The sequence below is a fragment of the Terrapene carolina genome, unplaced genomic scaffold (genome assembly GCF_002925995.2).
Source record: "Terrapene carolina triunguis isolate 2854851 unplaced genomic scaffold, T_m_triunguis-2.0 Scaffold199, whole genome shotgun sequence".
Lineage (NCBI taxonomy): Eukaryota > Metazoa > Chordata > Testudines > Emydidae > Terrapene > Terrapene triunguis.
In genome coordinates, this window is record NW_020664550.1 from 550,193 (window position 1) to 575,255 (window position 25,063).

General features: G+C 43.6%; 1 protein-coding gene across 1 annotated transcript in view; it reads right to left on the reverse strand.

Annotated features, from left to right (window-relative positions):
* LOC113407162 (ras association domain-containing protein 5-like) overlaps window positions 1–10,272 on the reverse strand; it is an 83,548-nt gene extending 73,276 nt beyond the window's left edge. The window contains exon 1 of the mRNA XM_026655273.1: window positions 10,122–10,272. Within this exon, the coding sequence (XP_026511058.1) occupies window positions 10,122–10,272 (151 nt within the window). The remainder of the gene's footprint in view (window positions 1–10,121) is intronic.
* Window positions 10,273–25,063: the final 14,791 nt, after the last annotated feature.

Here is a 25,063-nt window from a genome sequence, read left to right on the forward strand (position 1 = left end):
GGTGTCTGCTCAGCTGCGTGCACTGTCTTACTGGAGGAATGACTGAGAATCAGAGAAGCTGAACCTCCGCTGGGGAGCTGGTGCCTGAGGGGAAGGCATTAGCAATCTCAAGAGGGAGAGGGAAGTCATTTATCATTTCACAGTTAGCTAACGTGAGCTGCTTATCATTTTTCTATTTAGAGTCAATTTGCTTAAATATGCCTGGGGGCAAGTCAAGAAGGATTTTTTTTTTTTTTTAATTAGAGACGAGCTGAACAGTTACTCGGTAATTGTAATGCACGGCCTTCTGGGTAATCAGAACATCCTCTCAGTAAGGGTCATGTACAAATGCTTTGCAGGAGGTGCCAGTTCTGCTTGGGCTGTGCATTCACCTAGAGCAGCTGGAGGGGGAAAAATAAACCCAGCCTGTGCAGGGGATGACAGAGCTGAACGGAAGTTAGGGCGAAGGTGAACTGAATCCGGACCATTTGTTCCGTTGGGGTGAGCACACAGCATTCAACACCCACTGAGACAGATGGAGAAGGATGGTCTTGTGGTTAAACCACTGGACAGCAACTCATTAGATCCTAGTTCCAATTCTGGTTCTGCCACAGACACTTTGAGAGTCACTTCGTCCCTCTGGGACCCAGCTTCCCTACCGTAAAAGAGGGATAACGACACTCCATCCATCTTGTCTATTTGTACTGTGAGCTTTTAGGGGCAGCAACGGTCTCTTATTGTTCGTACAGTGCGAAGCACAATGAGAGCCAAGTCTTTGCTGGGGCCTCTACATGCTACCAGGATATAAATAAGGATTAAAAAAAAAAAAAAAAACTCTCTTCCCCACCCCCCCGGCAAAAATTCAACTCGCCAATTCCCCTGGCAGACTGATTCCGTATTCCACGCTCTGTACCCCACCGGAAATCAAACCAGGAATTCTGATGGATTTAGCTTGTTCACCTGTATGGCAGTGTTTTGTCACAGAACCCCACTGGAAAGGTTCAGCTTTGCAAGCACGTTTGTTCTTGAAGCTCTGGGTTAAGCCCCCCGAGCCAAGCACTATCCAGGTGGGCGAATCCCCATCTAAAAACTTTTTGGCTCCGGTTTGTCTCTGACATTTATTCCTTCACGTGCATCAATTCAGCACGACCGAAAGGAGCTTTTCTCAACAGCCCCGGGGACTGAACTCTGCTCTCCCTACATCGCAGCAGCTGTAGCACAAGCTTCCCTTAAACTGCTCTGTCTCTGTGTGGAGACGGGCATTCCAGCTCTATTGGCCTGCTCTGTCCCTAATCTTCACTCTCCGCTGAGGGGGCCAATTAGATCCAGCTGTGCTTGTGGTTCTGGCGACAGGGACTCCTGTCACTGGGAATGTGGCTGGGACTCATCAACTGCATGTCACTCAGGCCACTGGAAAGAATGGGTGTTTAGTGCAGTGCGGTCGTGTTTAGGGAAATAGACCTTACACAGCGTTCTTGTTGGAAGCCTTTGCAAATGGAAAATCTGAGACTCCTCAAGTGAGCACTGACCAAGAAAGACTTGTTGCCCGATGGAAACAGTCTCGGTAATGCTACTGAATGTCATATTACAAGCAGAAGTGTCTGCCAGCTCAACAACATTCAAAATCTTCAACATCATTGAAGTACTGCAGGGCTCCTAACCCTTTAGAATACATTGGAGCCCACGGGCCATATCAAAAATATACGCACACTACCACACTTACTTGTACCTAGAGCCAGCTGAGAATTTTTTGATCAATCATTTTTCACTGAAAAAATGCCACTCTGTCAAAACCAAAACGGTCTGTGGAACAAGGTTGGGTTCAACAAATTTCCCGACTCAAGAAACTGTCAGGGAAAAAGGTTCACAAACTGTCAAAATGAAACATTCCAGGTTTTCCAATAAAAACCGATTCCCAAATTTAAGCTATCTAGACAAAAAAGGTTAAAAGGTCAAAATCAGAATATTCTGATTTACCGGAAACAAAAGAAATTTTGGTTCGCGATTACTTGAAATTTTGACTTTTCCTCATGATTCAAAATGAGAAAAAAAAAATCTAACTCTCAAAAACGTTCACAGGACAGAACAACTGTTTCCTGCCCAACTCTACTTATATCTCACTTGGACAAAGAAGAGAAGTCACATGGGACAGTTTGCCAGCCATAACAAACATACTGTTGATCAACTTTGTCTTCACCCCATGGGGAGCAACAACAGGTTGGAATTTAGCACTTTTTAGGCCACCCTTCAGTTACCTCTGAATTGGACAAGTCTTAGAACAAGCCACAGACTTTTTAAGGCACCATAGACCAAGATTTTCAAACCGGGGTGCCCTACAATTAGGCCCTGAAGCCTGTATTTAGGCACCTTAATAAGCGTAATTGTTTTCATAAGCGCAGAACTACTAGAGAGCTGGTCAGCCCCTCTCAGAATCAGGCCTCTTATTCAGGTGCCTAAATACAGACTTCAGAGCCTAACTCTGCACATCCAGGCCCAAGGTTATTAATGCAAAGAGAGAGGGGAAGAGTTCAGCGCATGAGGATAACAAAGGTCACAAGTCTGTGGTCAGGAGATCCTTCATCACCTCACAGTCTGAGTAGTGATAGAGCCTCTTTCTCAGCGGGAGGGGAAAGGTGGTGGTCACCTGTTTAGATACCACCAGCCTCTATCTGGGCTGAATGCAATGGAGCTTTGGAGCAAGCATTCTGGAAAGATGCACATGAGGGGTATGGGTAAGTGCAGTGACATGCACCTCAAAAACTTCATGGGAAAGATGAAGCAATTAACGTAACCATCCCCTACTTCATAGTAGCCTCAGATCCCCTCTCCCCTCCCTAGATCAAGTTAGGGTTGGCTCATAAAGCAGTAATTCCAGACCACTGACACAGGGGCCAGCGCAGATACTTCCAGCTGATCCGACCAGCATTCCAATCTCCCCCTCCCTACACCTTGATGATGAACTTGGGACTGGGTCCCAGTAATGGCTTCCAGCTCTGTGTGCAATTGCAAAGCTGGGAGTTGCTGCAGACAGTTCTGTTATGAGTCAGAGAACCCAGAGCTGAATGGAAAGCAGCACACGCTGGCTTGTACAAGGAAGGGGGCATTCCGGGAAACCAATTCAGTTACTCACACAGTTTGGGGATCACAAGCATTTGAGAACAAGTAATCACAACAGCCTCACTCCAGATCTTCCCCAGTACCACAAATTCCCTTTAACTGGAATTTCATGAACGATGGGTACTGTATTGCTGCTGTGACCTTCTTCCAGCTCTCCCTACCATATGCCCAGAATATGCATTATTTAATTGTTCCTGTAATGAAAGCTGATTTACTGCATGGAAAGGCAGAGAGTAATAAAAGGAACAATAGAGTTCTGAGTATGTGAATTGGGAGCAGAGACTGAGTACAGCCCAATGCACACCAAGAAATTTAACCAGCAGATTGTTTTAGATATTAAGATAACGGGATCCCTTTTGACTTCAATTCCATATATGCACTCAGACAACCTTCCGTGGATAATAAGGCAATTTGAGACAGCTTTGCACTACAGCACGTTAGTCTAATTTCTGTGGTTGTACCTTCCACAAAGCTCACTATACAATGGCCATAAAGTTCAAAGGCATTTTCTTTGTAAATGGTGTCCTTCCACCAGAATTTCTAAATACACCAAAGGCACATTACAGATGGCACTGGATGGCTCAGATGATTGGGAATGGGCTAGAGGTTACCCATTCAAACCCAGCCAAGGTCAGTAACATCTTTCAACCGCTACTTGAGTGCGTCAGGTCAAGTCCCAGTGAATTTGTACCAGCACCGCTACAACTGGCCACGTTCTTGGCATTCTCAACAAAGAAAACAATGAACAAGCCATGGAGGCTGAAATATCCTCACTCAGTCTTGGAGACGGTCCCTCCAGCTCAAGGGGGAAGCGCAGGCTAATATTGCCACTGTATAATGCTTTACCTGGCCTGTGCGTAAAAAGCATCCAGCACCCTTCATCAGCACTAGATACATACCTTTTTATTTGATCATTTTTTGTTAATCTTTCCACAGATACCTACTTAAAAACACCCAAAGAAACCCTCAGCTGCATCAGTCATACTCTTTTTTTTTTTAAAGAGCCAAATCAGAACTCTCTATGAACAGCACTTAAAGCAAAAACATAGGCTCACACAAAGCATTGGGGAGGAGGTACCTGAATACGCAGAGCGGAACCCAATACAGCCATTACTGACCTGACCCTTCCAGAAACCCTCCACTCCTGTTGAGGCTACAAAGCTGGGAGATGAAAGTGAACAAGAATGGGCTTGGTCAGAAGCCAGTTGGTGCTTCCTCCTTCCAGTCTGACTGGAAACACCACAAGACTAGATGTTCTTACTGTATCAAAAGGGATCCCAGATGCATGGGAAAGCCTAATGTATTGTTTGAACCTCCAAAAGGGTTTGGTTTAAAGCGGGTCAAAAAAATTTTCCATCCAAACATTTATTTTTAATGGGGGGGGAAACAGCTTATTGATTGAATAGAAACTTTACAAGGAAATTTCCACTTTAATGAAAATTTACTTTTTGACAAAAATCTGAAATATGTTAACAAAACAAAAACAACTTAAATTTTCCATCAAATTTTTCACAAGGGAAATATATATCTTTTCCCAACCAGCCCTAGTTTTGTTCAACACGGGAGTCACACGGAGGGGCTATTTCATCTGACATAGATCTCTCCAGCCCTAGTCATGTACCTACTTATTTTTCTGGACAGAAACAGTTTCACACTAATAATAGTGGTGAGGTGGAAATAGAAGCCTCAAGGGGGAACCGGAAGGTAAGTGTTCCCTGTCTTGGGTCTAGTGCTGACACCAACAAGGAATCCAGGAGGGCAAAATCTCCACCTTCTATGTTTTGTGCAAGACAAAGCTTCACAGACATCTGCTCCCAATGCTACACATGGCCTAGCTTTCAAGAGGCTTCATTCTGCTCACTACCAAGACGGGCTCCTATGAACCGCTTGTGATAGAAGGACCATCAACTGATCCAGAACTGTCTCAGGTCTCTCTCATATGTATTTATTTGTAGGCTGGGATTTTCAAAGCAGTCTATGGGAGTCAGTCACCCAATTTCTCTATATTCCTTTGAAAGGTGCTGCTACAAAGCAACTACAGCATGCTTAGGCGACCGGATCATTTAATCTCTCGGCCTTTACCCCATAAAAATGTAGGATTTGGTTTGCAAAATGGGCTAAGGTCTATGATAGCTTCAGGTCCACTCTCCTTCCCAACCCCACTTTTGCACATCCAGAATATGATTTTTCTGAAGCAACTAATAACTTTAAGAGCTCAACTTGAGACACTTTAAAGAGACCTAATTTTCATCTAGATATTTGCCTAGTTTTACAACAGACTACAATAAAAGCACTAGCGAAGTCAGTACAAATTAAAATTTCATAGACAGGGATTTGTTTATACTGCTCTGTATATTATACACTGAAATGTAAGTACAATATTTATATTCCAATTGATTTATTTTATAATTATATGGTAAAAATGAGGAAGTCGGCAATTTTTCAGTAATAGTGTGCTGTGACACTTTTGTATTTTTATGTCTGATTTTGTAAGTTTTTAAGTGAGGTAAAACTTGGGGTACAAAAGACAGACTCTTGAAAGGGGTCCAGTAGTCTGGAAAGGTTGAGAGCCACCGTTCTAGAGTAATAACACTAATTCTGCCTCGCATTCCTGCCAGTTGTAGTGCGTGGGACGCATTCCTAGAAAACTGCAGTATTTCGCCATAAGGGAAGAGCAAGAAATTCTAGGATGCCATGACCCAAGTTGTTCTCATTACCTTTTCAGCCCAAAATGGGAAGTGAAAGGGCTGGAGAGCACTGGTAAAAAGCCTCTTCTTGGGAAATCCCCAGCCCAAGTTTGCAGAAACAGCAGCCGAACTTTTGGGTGTTTACCAAACAAAACCCAAAACTCTTTGAAGCTGGCCCCTTCCCTGCACCATTGTCCCCATCTATCTCAATACTTGTATGGCCAGCCTCACCACTATATCATCCTGGGGCTTGTAGCCAGCTCTGGATAGGACTGCACCGATAGCATGACAGAGAAGCTCTCACTGTAATTGCAATGGATTGGTTTGTTCATCTTCCTCAGACCACAGCAATAGCTTAAAAACACTGATATTGGCTCTGACCCTGGAAGCAGCTAGGCACCCATAATGCCACCCCTCCCCCCCAACACACACACACACTCTGAGGTCAACAGCAACCCTGGCCGCTCAGCAAGCCTCAGGATCAGGCCCACGATTATTAGGCATTTCTTTACGGGATCTACTATGACACTCTCTCGTCACTATCACCTATTAACAGACATAATCACTTCAGTAACTTGCAGGGAAAACTAATTTTAGAAACTTAACCCAGCTCTAGGATATAACCACGTGACAGGGTTTGCCAAGAGCCTCTGAAGTAGGATGCCTCCACTCAATGAGTAAGATATTTTACATTTAAATTAAGAGACACTTAATTTGACAGAAACTGAATTTCTATCAAACATGTAAATAAATTCCCACAAAGGCATCGGGTTTAGTGATCGATCAGAATCGCTGTCGTCCTCCATTAAAAACAGAGATGGATTATTTTTTGTCCAGCTAAAATTAGAGACTCTTTGAGCTGATACATGAGTGCCCCCAGAGGAAGCTATTTCTTTCCATCTCCTCCCCAGATGCACAAACCAAACAGCACCTCTTGCAGTTTTAAGCACAAATACTTTTGCCAACCCAGTTTCCAAGAGACAATTGTATATCTCTAAGCTCCTCCATTCGACAGATTACTCCATCGTACTTGTGTATCTGGGACCAGATTCTGCTCTCAGTTACACCAGTTTAAGTTGGGGGCAATTTTAGGTATTTCAACTGAGTCATGTCAGAGCAACATTGGTATAGCTGAACGCCACATTTGGCCCTCGGGAATCTCAGCCTTTTTGCAAGATATTAGAAGTAATCAGAGCTTGCTAGGAGGGGAACTGTTAAGCTGCCAAATATCCTCTCTTGCTTTTCCAATCAAAGCAATTTTGAAGTTGCACAGAACAAAGCAAGCATGTCCAATCAACAGAAGCTAAGATTTAAAATAGCAACAACTTTAAACCGGCTTCCTTGTCTCCCACAGGAGGTGCTAGGGTTTCAACACGTCTGCTGCTCACTTTCTTGGTCTTCAGTTTTACCGCTGTTTCTAAGTCTCAGGCTATTACAATATTTTATTCTTACCTATTTTCTTGTTATATTTATTTTGAATGTTACCCTGTAATTCTAGTGCTTGACTATGCTCACACTTTGTGATGATGCACCTGCATAGCACATAGCCACAGGATCTCAAAGCACTTTGCAAACATTTAATTAAACCTCACGGTAGACCTATGGGATGGGTATTTATTACTATTATGATCTGCAAATTCCTAAAAACGTGCAAGGTACTTCATACAGAACTAAGGTATAATCCTTGACTATCCCAATGTATAGAAGAGGAAAATGAAACACCGAGAGAAGCAGCAGTGACTCGCTCAAGGTAACGTAGCGAGTCTATGGAAGAGGCAGGAAGAGAATGAAGGAGTCCTGAAAACAAGCCTTCTGCTCCAATTACCAGCCACACTTCCTCTTAGCAGCAAGAAAAGAACCCAGGTGTCCTGAGGAGCGGTTTTAACTTCAAGACCAAACTACCTGGGGGATGCAATAAAGATTACCCACAAATTTTAAATTAAAAAAAAAAGCTTTAAAATATTCAGTAGGTTTTATACACGAGAACTTTCTGAAACTTGGTTCCTGAGATGAGACCTGTGGGTGGTGAAGATGGTTTGGGGCAATTTCTCTACCCCTCTCCCCCCTCTGGTTTCTGCTAAACCAACAGTTCTCACACTGTGATCTGAAAAGCAGGCTGGCCAAATGTTTCCAGCTGCTGAGATGGATGGAAGGCGATCCATTCAATTGTGAATGGGAGGGGACATGTCCATGTAACTATCTATTAAAAAGCAATGCTGCCATCTCTCATGATTTTATAAGGAGTCTTGCAATATTTGAGGTTTTCCTTAAAGCCCCAAGAGTCATGTGATAACAGAAACTCACTGCTTTCATTAAAAAAGAAAAAAGAAAAAAAAGGTAGCCCTCATAGCCATGGAGAAAAGCTTGCAAGAGTGACATGGGTGCACCCACAGAGAACAGACAGTAAATAAAAAGAGCACAACATGTTATTTTAAATCTCACGATTTTTAAGCCAATCATGATTTTTTGAGGCCTGACACATTTTTGAATGCTTGGGATTGACAATGCTGAAGATGCATCCCATGCTATGAAAAAGTTTGAGGTCCCCTGGGCTAAGAAATCCTTTCCCAGATCGCTTTATTCCCAGTTCAAAAAAAGGGAGCTGGAAAGAGAAATTATTGGCCTCTAAAATACAGCAGATTGTGACAAACAGCGTTCCTGGGGAGAGCATAAGGGCTTTATCCTCCCACTTGCACCAGTGCAAACACAGCTGGAGACCCAATATGCTAAAATTTCAGCCTGAGGTTTACAAACAAACAAAAAAAACAAAACAAAAAACCCCAAACACTTGACAACCAGCTAGTAAAATCCTCTGAAAACTATAGTTTTTAATGGAAATGCTGACACGATTTAACTAGAACACAGCAGCTGGGTGTAGCAGCAACCCCACAGCCCCTAGGTCTGCAATTCCATACTTGACTGATATTATTAAATCTATAGCCCCATCTCAAATTCAGAAGCAAAAACAACAGGGAAAGGACCTCTGAATAATTTTTGGCCTGCTGTTCAAGAGAATCAGTCAGTTCCCATTTCATGCACTCCGCAGCCTAACACGCTCTCTGTGAAGGTCATGGGATAGTCACTAAGATAATGTATGTACCAAATATAGTGATCTTTTAGCAGGAGACTCATGGCAGTGAATACCGCAGTTCCACAAAGTGCTTAAGATGATCTTACCAATGCTGAAAGGTGAACCATGAACACAAATCATCTAAATCCCTTAAAGTTACATAGTCATTTTCACTCACTTTCAAAGTCTGGCTTTCCCGCGATTTCCATATTAACTCCGCAAACACCACACACTTTATAGGAGATTTGATTTTGAAGGCTCTTTGTCACTTATCTTTCAAACACAAGAAGATTGAAGGTTCAGTCCTTCAGCCTGAACTCAGATAAAACACCTTGGCATTAAACACCTTGGCCAGATAAAACACATCAATGGGCATTTTACATGAGTAAAGACTGCAGCATCTGGCCCTTTAAACATGATAAAAGGAAACCTCTATTGTCACATAAATTTCAAGGGAGGGGGCAATCTAAAAAGTTGCCACCAATTTAAGTGATGACAGAGCATAAAACTTAAACCTGTTCTGTTTTCCAACAGATATTAATTTGAACTGCTCATATTCAAGATAGTCATCCTTAAAAGCGGCCTTTTTTGACTTCCTGGTTAACACATAGTATATGAACTGCAGATACTTTTGTCCAAAGATTAGTCTCCAACTACAGTCCTAAGATTTCACAGTAACATATTTTCACCTGAGACGACAAACCCAATTTTTGAAGTGAATAAAATAAATCTTGCCTTATTGTTTCAGAACAAGCACACCCCAAAAAACCCCCCAAACTATAACTGTTATGAAAACACTCTTGAAAAACGTACAATTACTTGATCTTGGTAATATCTGAAACCAGCTTCTTAGCAAATGCAATAGGGTCACCTTTAGTTAGAAAGTCGAGCTTTCCTGGGGAAAGAAGAAATTTAACACCCCAATACAATAGCCCACAACAGCCGTACTTCAGCATTTGGGGACATACTTGTAGAAAAACATAATATAAATCTTAAGTAGCTGAGACTAAACAGAAGATTTTTAAATTGCTTAATATCCTCAACAGTGACATATGTAAGAACACAAAGCCAAAAGGAAAGTTTATCATCTGGCCTGTTACAAAGCAGAACTACTACAGTTTGTTACCTCTTTCTTATGTGTTGCATTTCTAATACATGCAACAATCCAGTACTGCACAAATCCCATAATGTTTAACTAGTAGCTGCAACCTGATATATCTCGGCAATTAACTAGTATGCCTAGTATACAAACTTGCAAGAGCACCTACCTTTAACCAGTAAGACCTCCCTGCTGGGCCTCCTGAGTAGGTGGAGACCCTCGGACCAAGATTTCGACTTGGGAAAATGCCTGAATATCTTGCGTATTCTCTTTGTTACAACCCCAAAGCAAGCGGCTGCCTCTGCTTTCCCTTGTGTCATCCTTGTAACAGAAGATCAATAGCTTCTTTGGGCTCAAGCAACGGAGGCAGACTAGAGAAGCAAGCGGGAAGCACTCAGATGCGGAATGTTATTGGAAGCAGCGTGTACCATTGCAAGTTATGTACATTTCTAACTCAAGCCTCTCTCTCTTCCCCCATGCAGACAGACCATCAATAGTGTTCACTTATAATCGACTGCCACTTTGGGCTCCTTTTTTTAAGGGGAATGCACACAGCCTAATGCTGTGTATCCCAGGGCTGGTTCTCTTACCCATGGAAAACTTTCTATTTCTGGGACTTTTTGTTTGATAAGATAAAACAAGCTAACAGAAGAGATTACAGCGGAGAGAGAGAGAGAGCGCGAGCAGGACCCATCCTTTCATTGGGAAGTCTTTTTCCAATATCCCTTTTTTCATGCAAGTGATAGCTTTCTGCTGTTTTCAGAGTTTAAAGTCAAAGCCTCAAGTTTAATTGCAGCCTAAAATAAAGGAATAACTGGTAAAAATCAGGTTAAATTTAAACACTAGATTATGGATTTAAACTCCACAGATAGGCACTAATCCAAAGGAGGAAAAGAATTTGCTTATTTTATAGTTGCAGTTACGATTGGAAATGCATGCCTCAGGCGCCATGTGCCAGGAAAAGAGATCAGTTTAACAGCACACTTTAAATCTAGCCCTTCACAACCTCTAAATCACTGCAATCCATATCCCAGTGCATGGCTACTATCCTGCATTTATACAACCATCCAAGGTTGTGCAAATATGAATTAAATTTTGCAATACCCCTGTGAGATATTCTTGCCATTTTACAAGTGGGTAAATAGAGGCAGAGATGGAGTGACTTTCCTTAAGCCTCACAGTGAGTTAGAGGCAGTCCTGGGCAGTCCACTAGGAAATACTCCCCTTAATGCACAAACACCTCTCCCCCAAAACTAGGAATCCTGCCTCCTAATCCTGTACCGTAGCCACTCAACACTGAGTCAACCTCTACAAAAGTTAAGGGAACACTTTCAAGGCTAACAGACCCAATTTAATCTACTGGGCCAGAAAAACAAACTACCCTACAAAATAAGAGCTACAATCTGTGCTGGTTACCTAACCACATTTCTTCTTCCCCCCCCAGGCACTAGACTGGTTTGCAATGATAGCAGCAGCAAGGGAACATGGTCCCGTAGCTGGGACAATGGACCTGGAGACAGAGGACCAGGATTCTATACCCAGCTCTGCCACCGATCTGCTGTGTGATCTTGGGTAAGTCACCTCCCCTCCCCGCGTCTCAGCTTCCTACTTGCAAAACACACTGCCCACCACTGGAAAGAGTTCTTATGTTTATGCATTTAAAGCATATATAAGCTTCGCATTAGCAGCAGCATCACCACCATTTCCCCACCTGACCTATGTTTGTAATCTTGTGAACATGCTGTCCATTAAAGTGACACCTCCATAGCTACCCAGATGGCTGGGTCCAGACAAAGTCTCACTACTCTGCTTAGACTAGCCAGAGAGAGTAGCAGGATGTTGCTCCAAACATTATCTGGATGAGTTATTAGTGACTATCTTTTACTGGGTGCATAACTGGCTGGATAACCGTACTCACAGAGTAGTTATAAATGGTTCCCAATCCTGCTGGAAAGGTATAACGAGTGGGGTTCCACAGGGGTCTGTTTTGGGACCGGCTCTGTTCAATATCTTCATCAACGACTTAGATATTGGCATAGAGGTACGTTTATTAAGTTTGCAGATGATACCAAACTAGGAGGGATTGCAACTGCTTTGGAGGATAGGGTCATAATTCAAAATGATCTGGACAAATTGGAGAAATGATCTGAGGTAAACAGGATGAAGTTTAATAAAGACAAATGCAAAGTGCTCCACTTAGGAAGGAACAATCAGTTTCACACATAGAGAATGGGAAGAGACTGTCTAGGAAGGAGTACAGCAGAAAGGGATCTAGGGGTTATAGTGGACCACAAGCTAAATATGAGTCAACAGTGTGATGCTGTTGCAAAAAAACCAAACATGATTCTGGGATGCCTTAACAGGTGTGTTGTGAGCAAGACAGGAGAAGTCATTCTTCCGCTATATTCTGCGCTGGTTAGGCGTCAATTGGAGTATTGTGTCCAGTTCTGGGCACCGCACTTCAAGAAAGATGTGGAGAAATTGGAGAGGGTCCAGAGAAGAGCAACAAGAATGATTAAAGGTCTTGAGAACATGATCTGTGAAGGAAGGCTGAAAGAATTGGGTTTGTTTAGTTTGGAAAAGAGAAGACTGAGAGGGGACATGATAGCAGTTTTCAGGTATCTAAAAGGGTGTCACAAGGAGGAGGGAGAAAACTTGTTCATCTTAGCCCCTAAGGATAGAACAAGAAGCAATGGGCTTAAACTGCAGCAAGGGAGGTTTAGGTTGGACATTAGAAAAAAGTTCCTAACTGTCAGGGTGGTTAAACACTGGAATAAATTGCCTAGGGAGGTTGTGGAATCTCCATCTCTGGAGATATTTAAGAGTAGGTTAGATAAATGTCTATCAGGGATGGTCTAGACAGTATTTGGACCTGCCATGAGGGCAGGGGACTGGACTCAATGACCTCTCGAGGTCCCTTCCAGTCCTAGAATCTATGAAACTTCAAGTGCCCAAATTGAAAAGAATTTAAATGTGAGGGGGGGAGGGGGAAGAGGAGTGCAGACAAAGACAAAAAGACAGTGACTTATTTTAATCTGCCAGTGGTCTCCTGAAGAGAGAAATATTAAATAATGTGAACAATTGAAATTCTAGTTCCCAAGTTTACTGGAATCACAGTATTAAACGGATGCTTTCACCTGGTAAAGGAATGCACTGCCTTAAATAAACTAGTGCTGTTAGAAATATGCAGCATTCCACGAACCATGGGGAGAGATGGGGGGGGGGGTGTTATTCCTTGCTAAGGAAATGGGCCCTGATTCAGCATAGCACTTAAGCATGCATTTAATTATTTGATGAACAGGGATGGATTCAAGCAGGTGCCTAAAGCCAGGTACATGCTTAGCTTAAGTGTTTTGTTTAATCAGGGCACAATGCAGAAGTTAAAGGCCAAATCCTGTCCACAGATGCACATGTGCAATTACCCCTGAACTCAGTGAGCAATGCATATATAAACCTAAGGGAAGAGCCTGGTTCCGTGTACATTTCAAGGGCGTCCTCTACAGAGTGTCACATGACTAGTCTTCCTTGCAGAACACACACAGAATGATTCGGAAGCTTTCCTTATAGAGAAGCATTAGTCCGAAAGGTCTCCTGTCTTTGTAAAGTTACGGCTGTCGCAGCTGAATGCACACAAGCTGAAGACTGAAGGCATCAGATTCCAACCCCAGAGCAGGCTGCCCTTTCCAGGGAGATGCTATCGACATGCCACAAACACTCAAATGAAACGATCGCTGTTTTATGGTCACTCAAAAGTGCAATGGCTGCACAGTCGCCTGGATTCACTGGGGATGAAAGCAAAAGCCATGAGACTTCACAACAGATGCAAGCAGGGGAAACATGAAAGGGCACCGGCTGCGAGAAGGGGAAACAGATTTGACTGCTGGGAAACAACAAGGCTAATCAAGTAACGAAGTTCTAATGGTGAGGACAGGTAACCTGAATCTTCTCCCCAGGTGGTAATGCAAATGTACATTATTGTGGTGGCAGGGAGGGGTGCATATATACACACTCCCCAAAAATAGCAACCTATGGTTCAGGTGGAAGTAGCTATCAAAATTAGTGCCAACAATAAACTCACCTCTGAAATCTTCCTTGGCTAAAATCCATTGTATATAACGAGTGACCTTCATCTCTCCAGGTAGGAGGCTTCACAATCAACAGAGCCAACACCTAGATAAATTAATCTAGTTTTTGTAAGTGGTCAGACTGACGATCTTTCAGCGACCCACAATACATGTGACAAATCTCAAATTTGAGACTTCCCCTTCACCTCCATAATTCGTATTCCATAAGCAGTGATTGCACCAGACTTCAACATTCTAGCTTCAATGGGTACTTGGACAGCTGCAATCCTACAACAAAAAAGACAGGGGACCTCTGATAGAACGGTCCAAGCTGATGTGTGGATTTCCCTCTGCATATTCAGTGATATAATAAAAGAGAACCAAATACCAAGATTCTTGCTCAACAGAACTTGAAAATGAATTGCTCCACTCACTCCTTTACAAAAATGTGTATCACACTAGATAGATACACGCACCTATATCATAGCGCTCTGACAACTCAGAACAAAAGCAGGGTCTGAAGGTCTTTAAATTGTTAATGACAGTAGCTGTGCCATCCTTTATAGGTCTTGGACTACAAACAAAGTCATTTCAGACCATCGTCATTGCACGGTGACACTACTTGGTCAGTCTTCCCCAACTCTATTTGCTGTTCTAGCTCTATCGGAGCTCTGTGTCTGATCTAGCAATATCCCCTCCTATTTTCTCCTCTTCCACCCCCCCCCCAAGATTTATCATCAAAAGCGTAGCTCACATCAGCAGTTCAGCCTGGTTCTCTGAAATCCTTGATGAAAACCTGATGGGTTCGGAACGGAATTTGTCAGCATTTCCTTTAAATAACTGCCCTCTGCTCCGCTACAGCAGCGACATCACAAACCTAACCACACTCTTAGAAAGCATTGCAAGATACATCTCTTTTCCAAGCTCCCTCCACCCGAACAAATTCCCAGTTTCCTGGCTACCAGGTAAAGCTGTAGGCAGCAGGAGAACCTGATATTTGGTCACTCCCACTGAGATCTTGAATGTCTCAGCTCAAACCTTGTAAGATGCCATATCACAGGATGCTGGTTACCAAACAAATGCTTAAAACTACAGACTAGGTTTCACACTTTACAAGCACAAGGTACAATAGCCTAGTCTAGTCCCGTATGCCTGATTCCATTTGCTGCAACAATACAGATTAAAGACTGAAGCCCAAATGTTTCTTAATTAACTAACAGGATGACAAATAAGGGCCATATGCTGCCCTGGATCCACACCCAGAACTACCATCCATTCATCTGTTGACATGAATGGGGCTGCATGTGAAGACCCAGTAGTCCACCCTACAGAACAGATGAAAAAGACCAATAAGGCAGCCCAAGTTACTCTCTCCAGGCCTCTGTTCAAGTTGAGTCACATCCTAGGAGAAGCTAGGAACAAGACTCTGGGACACTGCACACTGAACAGCCCACTTCCCTGCTCTCTATCCAAAATTTCCCAAAGCCACCACATATTAAGTGATCGTGAAAGGTCTCAGCCAACTGCTGTTGGAAAGATTCCCATTGACTAGAATGGGAATCACGGATGCTGTTAAGACTGGATTCAAACCTACTGAAGTCAGTAAGACTATTAACTGCAATGGCCTTTGGATCTGATCTTGAGAGAGAGAGAGAGAGAGTCTGAACCTACCAGCTGCCATAAGAAAGGCAGTCTCCAGGAAATGAAAAGTTTTTACTTTGACATAAGCACGGCATACACTCTGCTATCACCACACCCCTGGCTTTTCCATTGAGAAGGAAACAAAAAGAATCCACCCAAACTAGTTTTTGCAAAGGGTTCATTTATGGCCATCAATTTAGAAAGGGGAAATCAAAAATAGGGGATTTCAACATGTCTTTGGTTCACACAAAAAGAAAAAAAATTCCAGCCAAAACCCCAGTCTTTGTTCAGCAACATGCTGCTGTCACCTACTACCCCTTTTTCTAATAGCAGAACCATTCACACAATCTCTAAAAAACAAGTTAGGGAAGTTCTGGACTCAACATCTTCCTCTCCCTTCAATCCTGACACTGGTGGACTCTCCCGCTGCACGTTCAGCATGTGCTGCTTTGCGTTGTACATAAACTTCTGCACTGGAATGAGACGTTAGCTATTAATGGAGACAGAAACCTGAACTGGGAAACACACACAGCCCAGTGTTCCAGGTAAAGCCCTCTGTCTGGTAAAGAATAGGCCAAATTAAATTTAAATAAATATTAAAGATGGGCCAGAACAGTAGAACTGTACTAATGAAACCGTGAATAGCCTCCAACTTTGGATCCGGATCCAAGACATGGCTCAGACCCACCTCTTACATGTAATCAGGAGTTGCGCAAGAGTGAAATTTGCAACTTTCTGTGCTCCATGAGACGCACAACCGGGACTCACCAAGGGAAGGCAATGCACTGACTTTGAGAGACACTGCTGCTCTGGGGGACATAACTTTTAAAGGGGTCCTGGTTAAGAAGATACTGAAGACCTCTTTTCCTGCGTTACTAATATTGCTTTAGATTCTTACCACTGAATGATAACCTACATTTACTCCACCCCTGCCCCCATATGCAGTTTGTTTATTTTTGGAATTTTGATACTAAAACTACTCTGTGTGTATTTTTGTTCAGAGTTATTTCTCTCTTTGGTTCTCCTAACTAAACGTGTTCGGATTTTTTTTTTAAATCTTCTTCCAGTGTCTTTAAACATTCCTAAGCAATATGAGCTATCCCCCTAAAACCTATTCACAGGGTGTTTGTAACACTTTGACCGTTCCCCACACAAACATTTTAAGCTAAAATTTTCAAAGGGACCTAAGTGAATTAGATGCCCATATCCTGGACCTAAGTGAGTTAGATTCCCCTAGGTTCTTTCAAAAATTTCCCTCTTTGGAGGTGGAGGGTTGGTTTTATTTTAAATAAACCATATGTAAACATCTGGTCCTAAATTAAAGCACCATATCCCTTTAAATGCTTGACAGTCAATCATGCCTTGCCTTTTGCATAACATGTGGAAAATTTTAAAGGCAGAACTTTCGACACTGGTGAACAAACACCATGTGCACCATTTATTACTAATACTTTAATAAGAAGCAAGCAGGGCAGGTGGGAAGGAAGTGCATGTAAGGCGCACACACTATTCTGCAGGGATTTAAATAACATACCATGTGACAAATTGACCAGCACTGACATATTATTGTACTATATTGTGCTACCATGTGATATGATGTTGATAGGGTTACACTTAATGAATATCATATCATGTTAAAACCTTAATGTGATACAACAGGACCATATGCTGCTACTGTCTCTCCCACTTGCCCTTCATTAACAAATGACACCAGGAGGTGTGTGTATGATCCCTGCTTACACCGTAGTATGTAAATCACAGCCAGAAACATTTGATTCAGAATCCAGCAAGTGCCAAAAGCATAAAAACCAGAAAGGGCTGAACAGGGGAATAATTGTTCCAGAAAGGTCAGCATTAGAACATGTGTCTGCCAAAAAAAATAAAATAAAAAAAAAAAACCCACCACCCAACACACACACACACACCCCCACCTCTTCCAATGGACCAGGAGCAAACTGTGATACTGCCTGCCTGCCAGAGAAACGGTCGGCCAAACTCATGCAAACTGCATCCACTGCCAGGAATGTGGACGGACCAGCCTATTACAGAGCATTATCCAATGCGGCAGTCTCTATCATTGGCAGCTACATAAACTACCTTTATTTATTTATCAAATCAAAGGTGAGGATATTTCATGGATGTTACTCGTCTGTCTCCCTCTCTACAAGGAAGCAAATGAAATGACCGTGAAAAGCCCAGGAGATTTCATGATGTTATAAATAACACATTCACACAGTTTCTACCACCCACTCGATTTACGTTTACGTTGGCATGAGAGTGGGAGGACAATACATTGTTTATGAAAGGGAAATTTAACATCACAAATGAGAGTTGGAGACAGACATGCTCCATCTAGCCATAGAATACGAACATGGGAAGCAGCAAAGCAAGCTTCCCGTTAAAGTGCCTGAACGCTAAGGGAAAAGCATGCTGATGAGTGACGGGCATTTCATCTTCCAGGGCCTAGTCAAACTCCTGGCCTCCCGGCTGATCTTGCCAACAACAGGGCCCAGCTCGGACGTTGGCAGGCAGCTTTCACAAGGAACCAGACTAGCAAACTCATTTCACAGGAGCTGCTGAACCGCCTCCAGATTTTAGCAGCTTTGAGTTGCTACTGACCTAGGGTACATGTCTACCAGATGACCTAGAGCCCAATGGCGCCACAGACCACAAAAAAAAACCCCAAACAAACAAACAAAGAAACCACACACACCACAATTTGGGCAAAAGCAAGCTAGGGTGTTAACTCTCCCTGTGGTGCTAAGTGGTACACAAAAGGCTGGGTCTCACGAGGCACTGAACACCCACAATGTCAGCAGAAGTCAATGGGCTTGGTTCTCCACTGACCAGCATTTGGGAAGTCCTTTACACCAGAGCCAAGTGAGAGCAGAACACTCCCTGATGAGAATCTTCCACTTACACCAACGGCTGTGACTCTACACAGAGCCAGGCAGCAAAGAATGAGGTCCCAAGGGTGTGCAGCAGCTCCAAGGATCAAAAGGACTCAGTCCCTACAATCAGGGCCAGACTTTCAGAAGAGCTCAGTACACTGGGTACATGTTTTACACTGAGCTCTCGTGAAAACCTGGCCCCAATTATTCTTTGTATTGTGGTAGCACCTAGGAGCTCTAGAGGCTTTGCACAAACACAGAACAAGACGACAGCTCCTAACCCCAAAAAGCTGACATCTAAATAAGCTGGGGGTGCTGAGCACATACCAACCCAACTCTGCACTCTTGAAAATCTGGACCTAAATGTCAAATCACATCAAGCTGGAGACAACCTGTCAGTAACCAAGCACTGCAACAGAAATGTGTCTCAGTAGCAAACGGTGTGTTCAGCAATCAATCTCCAAGAACACTTTGCGCTCTTAGATCACTTCTCTTGAGGTGACTGAACAAACTGATATATTAATGTCAATTTAGGTCCTGCGACAAGAAAAAGAACAAATACATTCATTAGCAAGACTAACTACTAATAGATTTTCAGGGTATTCATCATTTTCCCCCCTGCTGTATTCAGGATTCATGGTACAGCTATAATCAGTGAATGTTATGCGCTAGTGAATGATAAGTCAAACCAAAAAGTGTGAACTTCTCTGCTAAGTGAAAATACTACCCTGCCATCTATTAGTCAACTGCTGTATCAGGTAGTTTCTTGCCCCTTCTATTATTATGGGGAATGTCTTCTCCAGTGTTGAAGCATTTTCTCAAAATAACAAAGGTCATTAAAACATGACAATGGTCACCTGAAAAAAATATATATTTTACTGTATATAAATCTAATAATCTACATTGACACACCTACTCTTGTGAAAAGTGCCAGTAAGATCTTGGGCTTCAATCCTGCAGACACTTAAGTACATGTCTAACTTTACTATCATGAGTAGGGTCATAGTAGCACAGTTAAAATGTGCATAAGTGTCTGCAAGGTCAGGGTCTTAATAACCATAAGTGGCCAGGACTTTAGTTTTAGGTCTCCTTTGAATGATGGCATCTCCAACACCACAGGAGACTGTAAAGCCTTCAGTAGAGGAGGGGAAAGTAATTTCACCACGATGTTGACTTCTATTAGCAAACATCATGTTTTGCCAATGGAATCAAAATTAAACAGGTCTGCTTTTTTGTTTACTTCCACGTTTGGGCACTGCCGTCATTGCAGATGTCAAAACAGCACTGAGGACAGAGTATTTTAACTGCTGCAGAAGGTTTGCTTGTTTGGAGGGATTTTTGTGCAGTGCTGGAAATAAAATTGGTGCTGATGGCACGTGCCTAATCACATGTGCTGGATTGTTTTTGCAGCCTGCCTCAAATTTCTCAGGTATTGGAGAGAAAAAAAAAAAAAGAAGAATCAAGAGATTTAGACTCCCGACATGCTTCCTTTTCCAGATCATAGCAGTTTCAAGATGGACAGTGATACTGACCTATTTTTAAATAAATAAAATGTGATTTTTTTAAATTATTTAACTTATAGTTATCTTGTCTCAGTTTCTTTAGTTAGTAACTAAATATTCCTCCATAAACTACTGAACAAATCACCACACAGAGTAAATTTAAGGAAGAGAACTCTTCCCCCGCCCCATCAATATCTAGTATACAGGTAATTTAGATTTGAATATGGTACATTAGCACACACATTGCAGTGTCAGTGTAACCTCTGAAGCATGCATCCTCTGCCAGACACACAGTTTAATATACCAACGCACATCAGGCTTAGATAAACTTTACAAGATTCTATGTGCTGCACAAGGCAAGGTTAGAAAAACAAACACAACACAAGAGAAAAATCACTGTAAAAATATTTAGCTGCTTAAAAAAAATACAGCTCCAGTACTTCACAGGTTATCAGTGCCATCGTTTGGAAAGAGGAATTTAATTACTGTCCTCTCTACCTCTGTAACTATATTAGCAGTTATACGGAGTTGGTAATAGGAAAATGTAATTTTCAGCTACTTAAACAAGTAGCTGTTATTGCCCAGACACAGGGTGAATGTCCATTCAGCACCGAACATGGAAGCATATTTATCAGCTACAACAAGGGAGAGAGAATGAGCCATTCCGAGCCAGTGCTGGGCACAGGAAAATGTACTTCTACCTAACCCAATCACCCCATCAAATATTAAGCTTTGATTACTATATGAGAGTCAATTTAAAAAATATCAATAATCCAAGTTCCCTTGACACTATCAGAAGTTCCACACTGATAATTAAGTTCAATCAACCCTCTCCCCCAGTGTGTTATTTAGGTTATTGAGAAATGCCCTTACATTGCCAAATGGCATCTTGGCAGAAAAATATACATCATGCAATGATTCAGGAGCATCCTGCATTCTAGGGGCTAAATCCCATAAGCAGGTGCAACTCCCACTGACATCAGAGGAGTCAGAATTTCATGATGGTAGATCATTAAAACTATGAAAATTCTATAATGAAGGTAGGAGCATCTTCCAATACCACCATTATTACTCTATGAATTTGCGACTTTCTAGAAAGGCTTTGAAAGGGATGGGAAAAGACTATTATTAAATGTCACCAGCCCTCATCGAACAGCTGTTCTAAATCTTAAAGCCAAAATGACAGGCGTTATGTGCTAGTGACCAAAATGAACTCTGGAAGCAGCAGTTGACTACAGCAGATTAACACATACGACAAGCTCTTTGCTACCAGAATCAAAAACTCATCTCTCATATCTATTTGAGCACCGTAGCACTATGCAAGTCCACAGTGTTGTACAGACAATATTACATGAGATCCCAGGTAATCGATACCTTTTAAAGCAACACAGCCCCTGTGCATCAAACAATTATCTGTCATCATCAATATAGCTATGTACTTAGCATGCCTTTACAGCTACTGAAGAAGGTAAAACAGGTAACCTACTCAAGAATAAATCTGCAAATACATTGTCGGAGTACCAGGTGATTTACCAGCGGGGCAAAGGAGAAGGCATACAATGATACAAAACTGCAAATTAAGGTAAATACCTTCGGATGTAATGGGTTTAATAAATGATCATGCAAACCATACAGAAAAATATGAGAGAGAGAGGGAAAAATATATTCCCCACTTGGGAGGTTACTCAAGGTTTAGAACCAGGGAAAGAAATAGCTCTCCTCTAATAAATACATCACTGCAGGCACTACTGAAATAGCCTTCTGCATAAAGCAGTGGCGCTCTCCTAGAGGAATCATAACTGCTTTACAAGAATGCAAATCAGATGCAACAAGGTTACCCCAGGTATTAGTTCTCTGAGACAATATAGTCGGTTCTAAAATATATAGATTCCCTCCAGCTCATTTTTCTTGATACAATCAGTAGGGCGTGGGGTAGGGGATTTGGAGGTCACCGGCCATTCTCAATCAACTGGGGTGGGGGTATCCCAGAGGGGGGGTGGCTGTACTGGAAGGAGGAGGTACCTGAGTTCTGTTATGGGGGCTGAAGGGTTGGGTGATGAGGGGGTGATTACATTTCGGATCGAGGGGGGCTGCAGGTCCTTTCAAGGGCAGGGGGGAACCAGACATCTGCAAAGGGAGGCGATCAGTCACCTGCAAGGAGGGAGGGGGGAAGAGACACTTACTGGTGCAGCGCAGGGCCCGTTGCCGCACCGCCTCCCCGCACAGGTCGCACCAGCCCCTGCCGAGAGCGAAGACTTCGAAGCGGTGCCCTTCCCCCTTCTCCTCCCGCACGCGGGGGTCCCGGGGCTGCTCGAAGATGGTCCGCACGTCGGGCAGCTGGCGCGGCGCCCCGGAGCGCAGCCGCAGGCGCAGGTGGAGCAGCCCGGAGCGGGGCGGCTTGCCCAAGCCAGGCGGGTCCTGGGGGCTGCAGCCGGCCAGCTCCACCTCTTCCCCGGCTCCGCTGCTGCCCGCGAACGGCTGCCGGGACTGCGGCACGGCCGAGGGACCCGCGTCCTGCTGGGCGGGCGCCGTGCGCCCCGGGCCGGGGTCCTCCGCGGTGCCCAGGAGCCTCCCGCCCCCAGCTTCGCCCCGCGGGCGCTCCCCTTCCTCGGGCCCCCAGCCGCCTCCAGCCTGCCCCGGCGGGGCTGCCCGCCCGCTGCCCCGCTCCGTGCCCCGCTGCTGGGGCATCGCTCCGGCTGCAGCCCCCGCGCCGGGCTGCTGCTGCTGCGCCGGCGTCTGGCGCCTCCACTGCTTCATGTCGCCGGACGCCGAGCGCTTGAGGATCTTCTTCCGCTCGTTGGCGCTGAGGCTCTGCAGGAAAAGCTGCTGCTCTTTGTCCAGGAGCAGCGGGTAGGGGCATTGCCCGATGGCAGGGGAGGCCATGGCCACAGCGAGCCGCCAGCCAGCAGCTCCGAGCCGCCGGGGAGCGCAGGCGCTTTTAAAAGGGACCGGTCGCCAAGCCTCAGCCCTGCTCAGCAAGGGGGTGGGGGGAATGGAGAGAGGAGGAGACGGGGCGAGAAGCAGCTACGCCAGCAGCGCTCCCAGCTTTGCAAACGCAGCTGCAGTGGGAGGCAACCTGTTAAAAAACCCCACACACAACAGGGGCAAGTTAAACTAGAATAGTTCTTTGGGGGGGAATAGCACCTGAGCGAGCCAATCAGCGACCCCAGCCCCGCTGCGCTAAGGTCAAAACACTTCTTCCAAGAACCATTCCCTGCCCCACTGAGCTTACCGTCCAGGGCCCGGATCCTGCAAACAGTGGTGCACCTGTGTAATAAGGCAATCACTGTAACTCTACCCAGGTGCCTGCACTCCCAAGTCAGTCACGTGTTTAAAGGATGGAGGTATGGAGTTTTAAACCCGAGCGAGCAGCCCTTCCACCAAATGCCACTGGGGGCCGGTCCTATAAGGCAAATACACCAGAGGTGAGATTTTCCATAAGTGTTTCACTGATCCACCTGCCCACATGTCATTTTCAAAAGTGACGTAGGTAGTTAAACGCCTAAAACTATTGAAAACTTTTATTTTCTTAAGTGCCCAAGTCACTTTTGAAAACAGGATTTATGGCCAGATTTTTAAAAGGTAGTTAAGCACCTAGTGGGATTTTCAAAAGTGCCACCAGAATTCCTTTAATGAGCTGGCCCTTTGGCACATCTAATAATTTTGCCCCTACGTGTATATGGGGTAAAACAAACATTCACAATTTGGAGTTCAATCAAGCAGTTTTTGATATACCCTGATAAATAAATCAAAATGTTAAGGGGTAGAGAGTTTACACCACGTTACAGCACCTCCTCCTTCCCTCACGTTATTTGTTGAACTCCTACCTGCAAAACACTTTGGTCCGTTAATTTCACACTTTCCCCAACACATTAACAGGAAGCTATGAATGAAGATGCAACAAAGGAGTTTTTGGAGGGGAAGTTTTGAATCATTAAATCCTATTTATAAATAGAATATTTATATATACATATATAAATATAGGATATTTAATATAAAATAAATTACAACCTTTGCAAAACAGTAAGCTACCACAGACCTATATTTTTATACGTACAGAGATACATTTCAGCTGGTGAGCAGATACTATTGCCAATTAAGCTCACCAATATTTTCTCATTGTTTCCTTGTACTTTCCTGTCTGTCTGTATCCACTTATTTTATAGGTAGACTGTAAGCTCTTTAGGGCACGGTCTGTCTTTTTGTTCTGTTTGTACAGCACCTAGCACCCGGGGTCCAGATCTAGGACTAGGGCTCCTAGAAACTATATTAATAATAATAATGTAATTTTCCTACCTTTGTCACAATCACTTGTTTATTAAAACGTTAACATTTTTTCATTGTGCACCAAAATATTCAAACTTGGGTACTTGCTGTTAGGTGCCTAAATCCATACGTAAGGCACTTTCAGAGGTGATGGGCATTCACAACTTCCACTAAACTTAATGGGAACTGCAGCTGCTCAAGGTCTTCTGGAAGAAACGGGGGGAGGGGGAGGGGAAGGGGGAAATCAAGCCACTTACTTAGGTGCCTGCCTTTGAGCTCCCAAGTTGAAAAGGTTTTACTGCTCTTTTTTGGTATGTTTTATTCCCTGGAAGCAAAGTGAAAATGAACTTGTCCACTTCCGATTGCAGGAAGCTTCTGTCACTAACATGATCTAGCTGCAATTACACAAGGGCTGCAGAGGGTTATGTGCATTTAGAAAGTTGAAACTTATCTCTATACATGCCACAGGCAATATGAAGGGGGAAAATATTATAGACCAACATTAAAATGGCTCCAGTCTGGGCCTCAAGGCAGCTGTACACCCCAACTGGGTACACATCTAGCTACCTGCTTTGCATTCGCCAGTGCCAAGCAAACAAGGTTTTCAGGGAGCACAAAAATATGGGTGGCAAAACAAGCTGCTGCTTTGGAAGTTTTTTGCCTCCTCCTCAGAGCTTCCTGCAATCTCTGCTTTGCAAACTCATTATTTTCTATGCCTTTTCAATCAAGAGAGAAAAAGAACAAAAA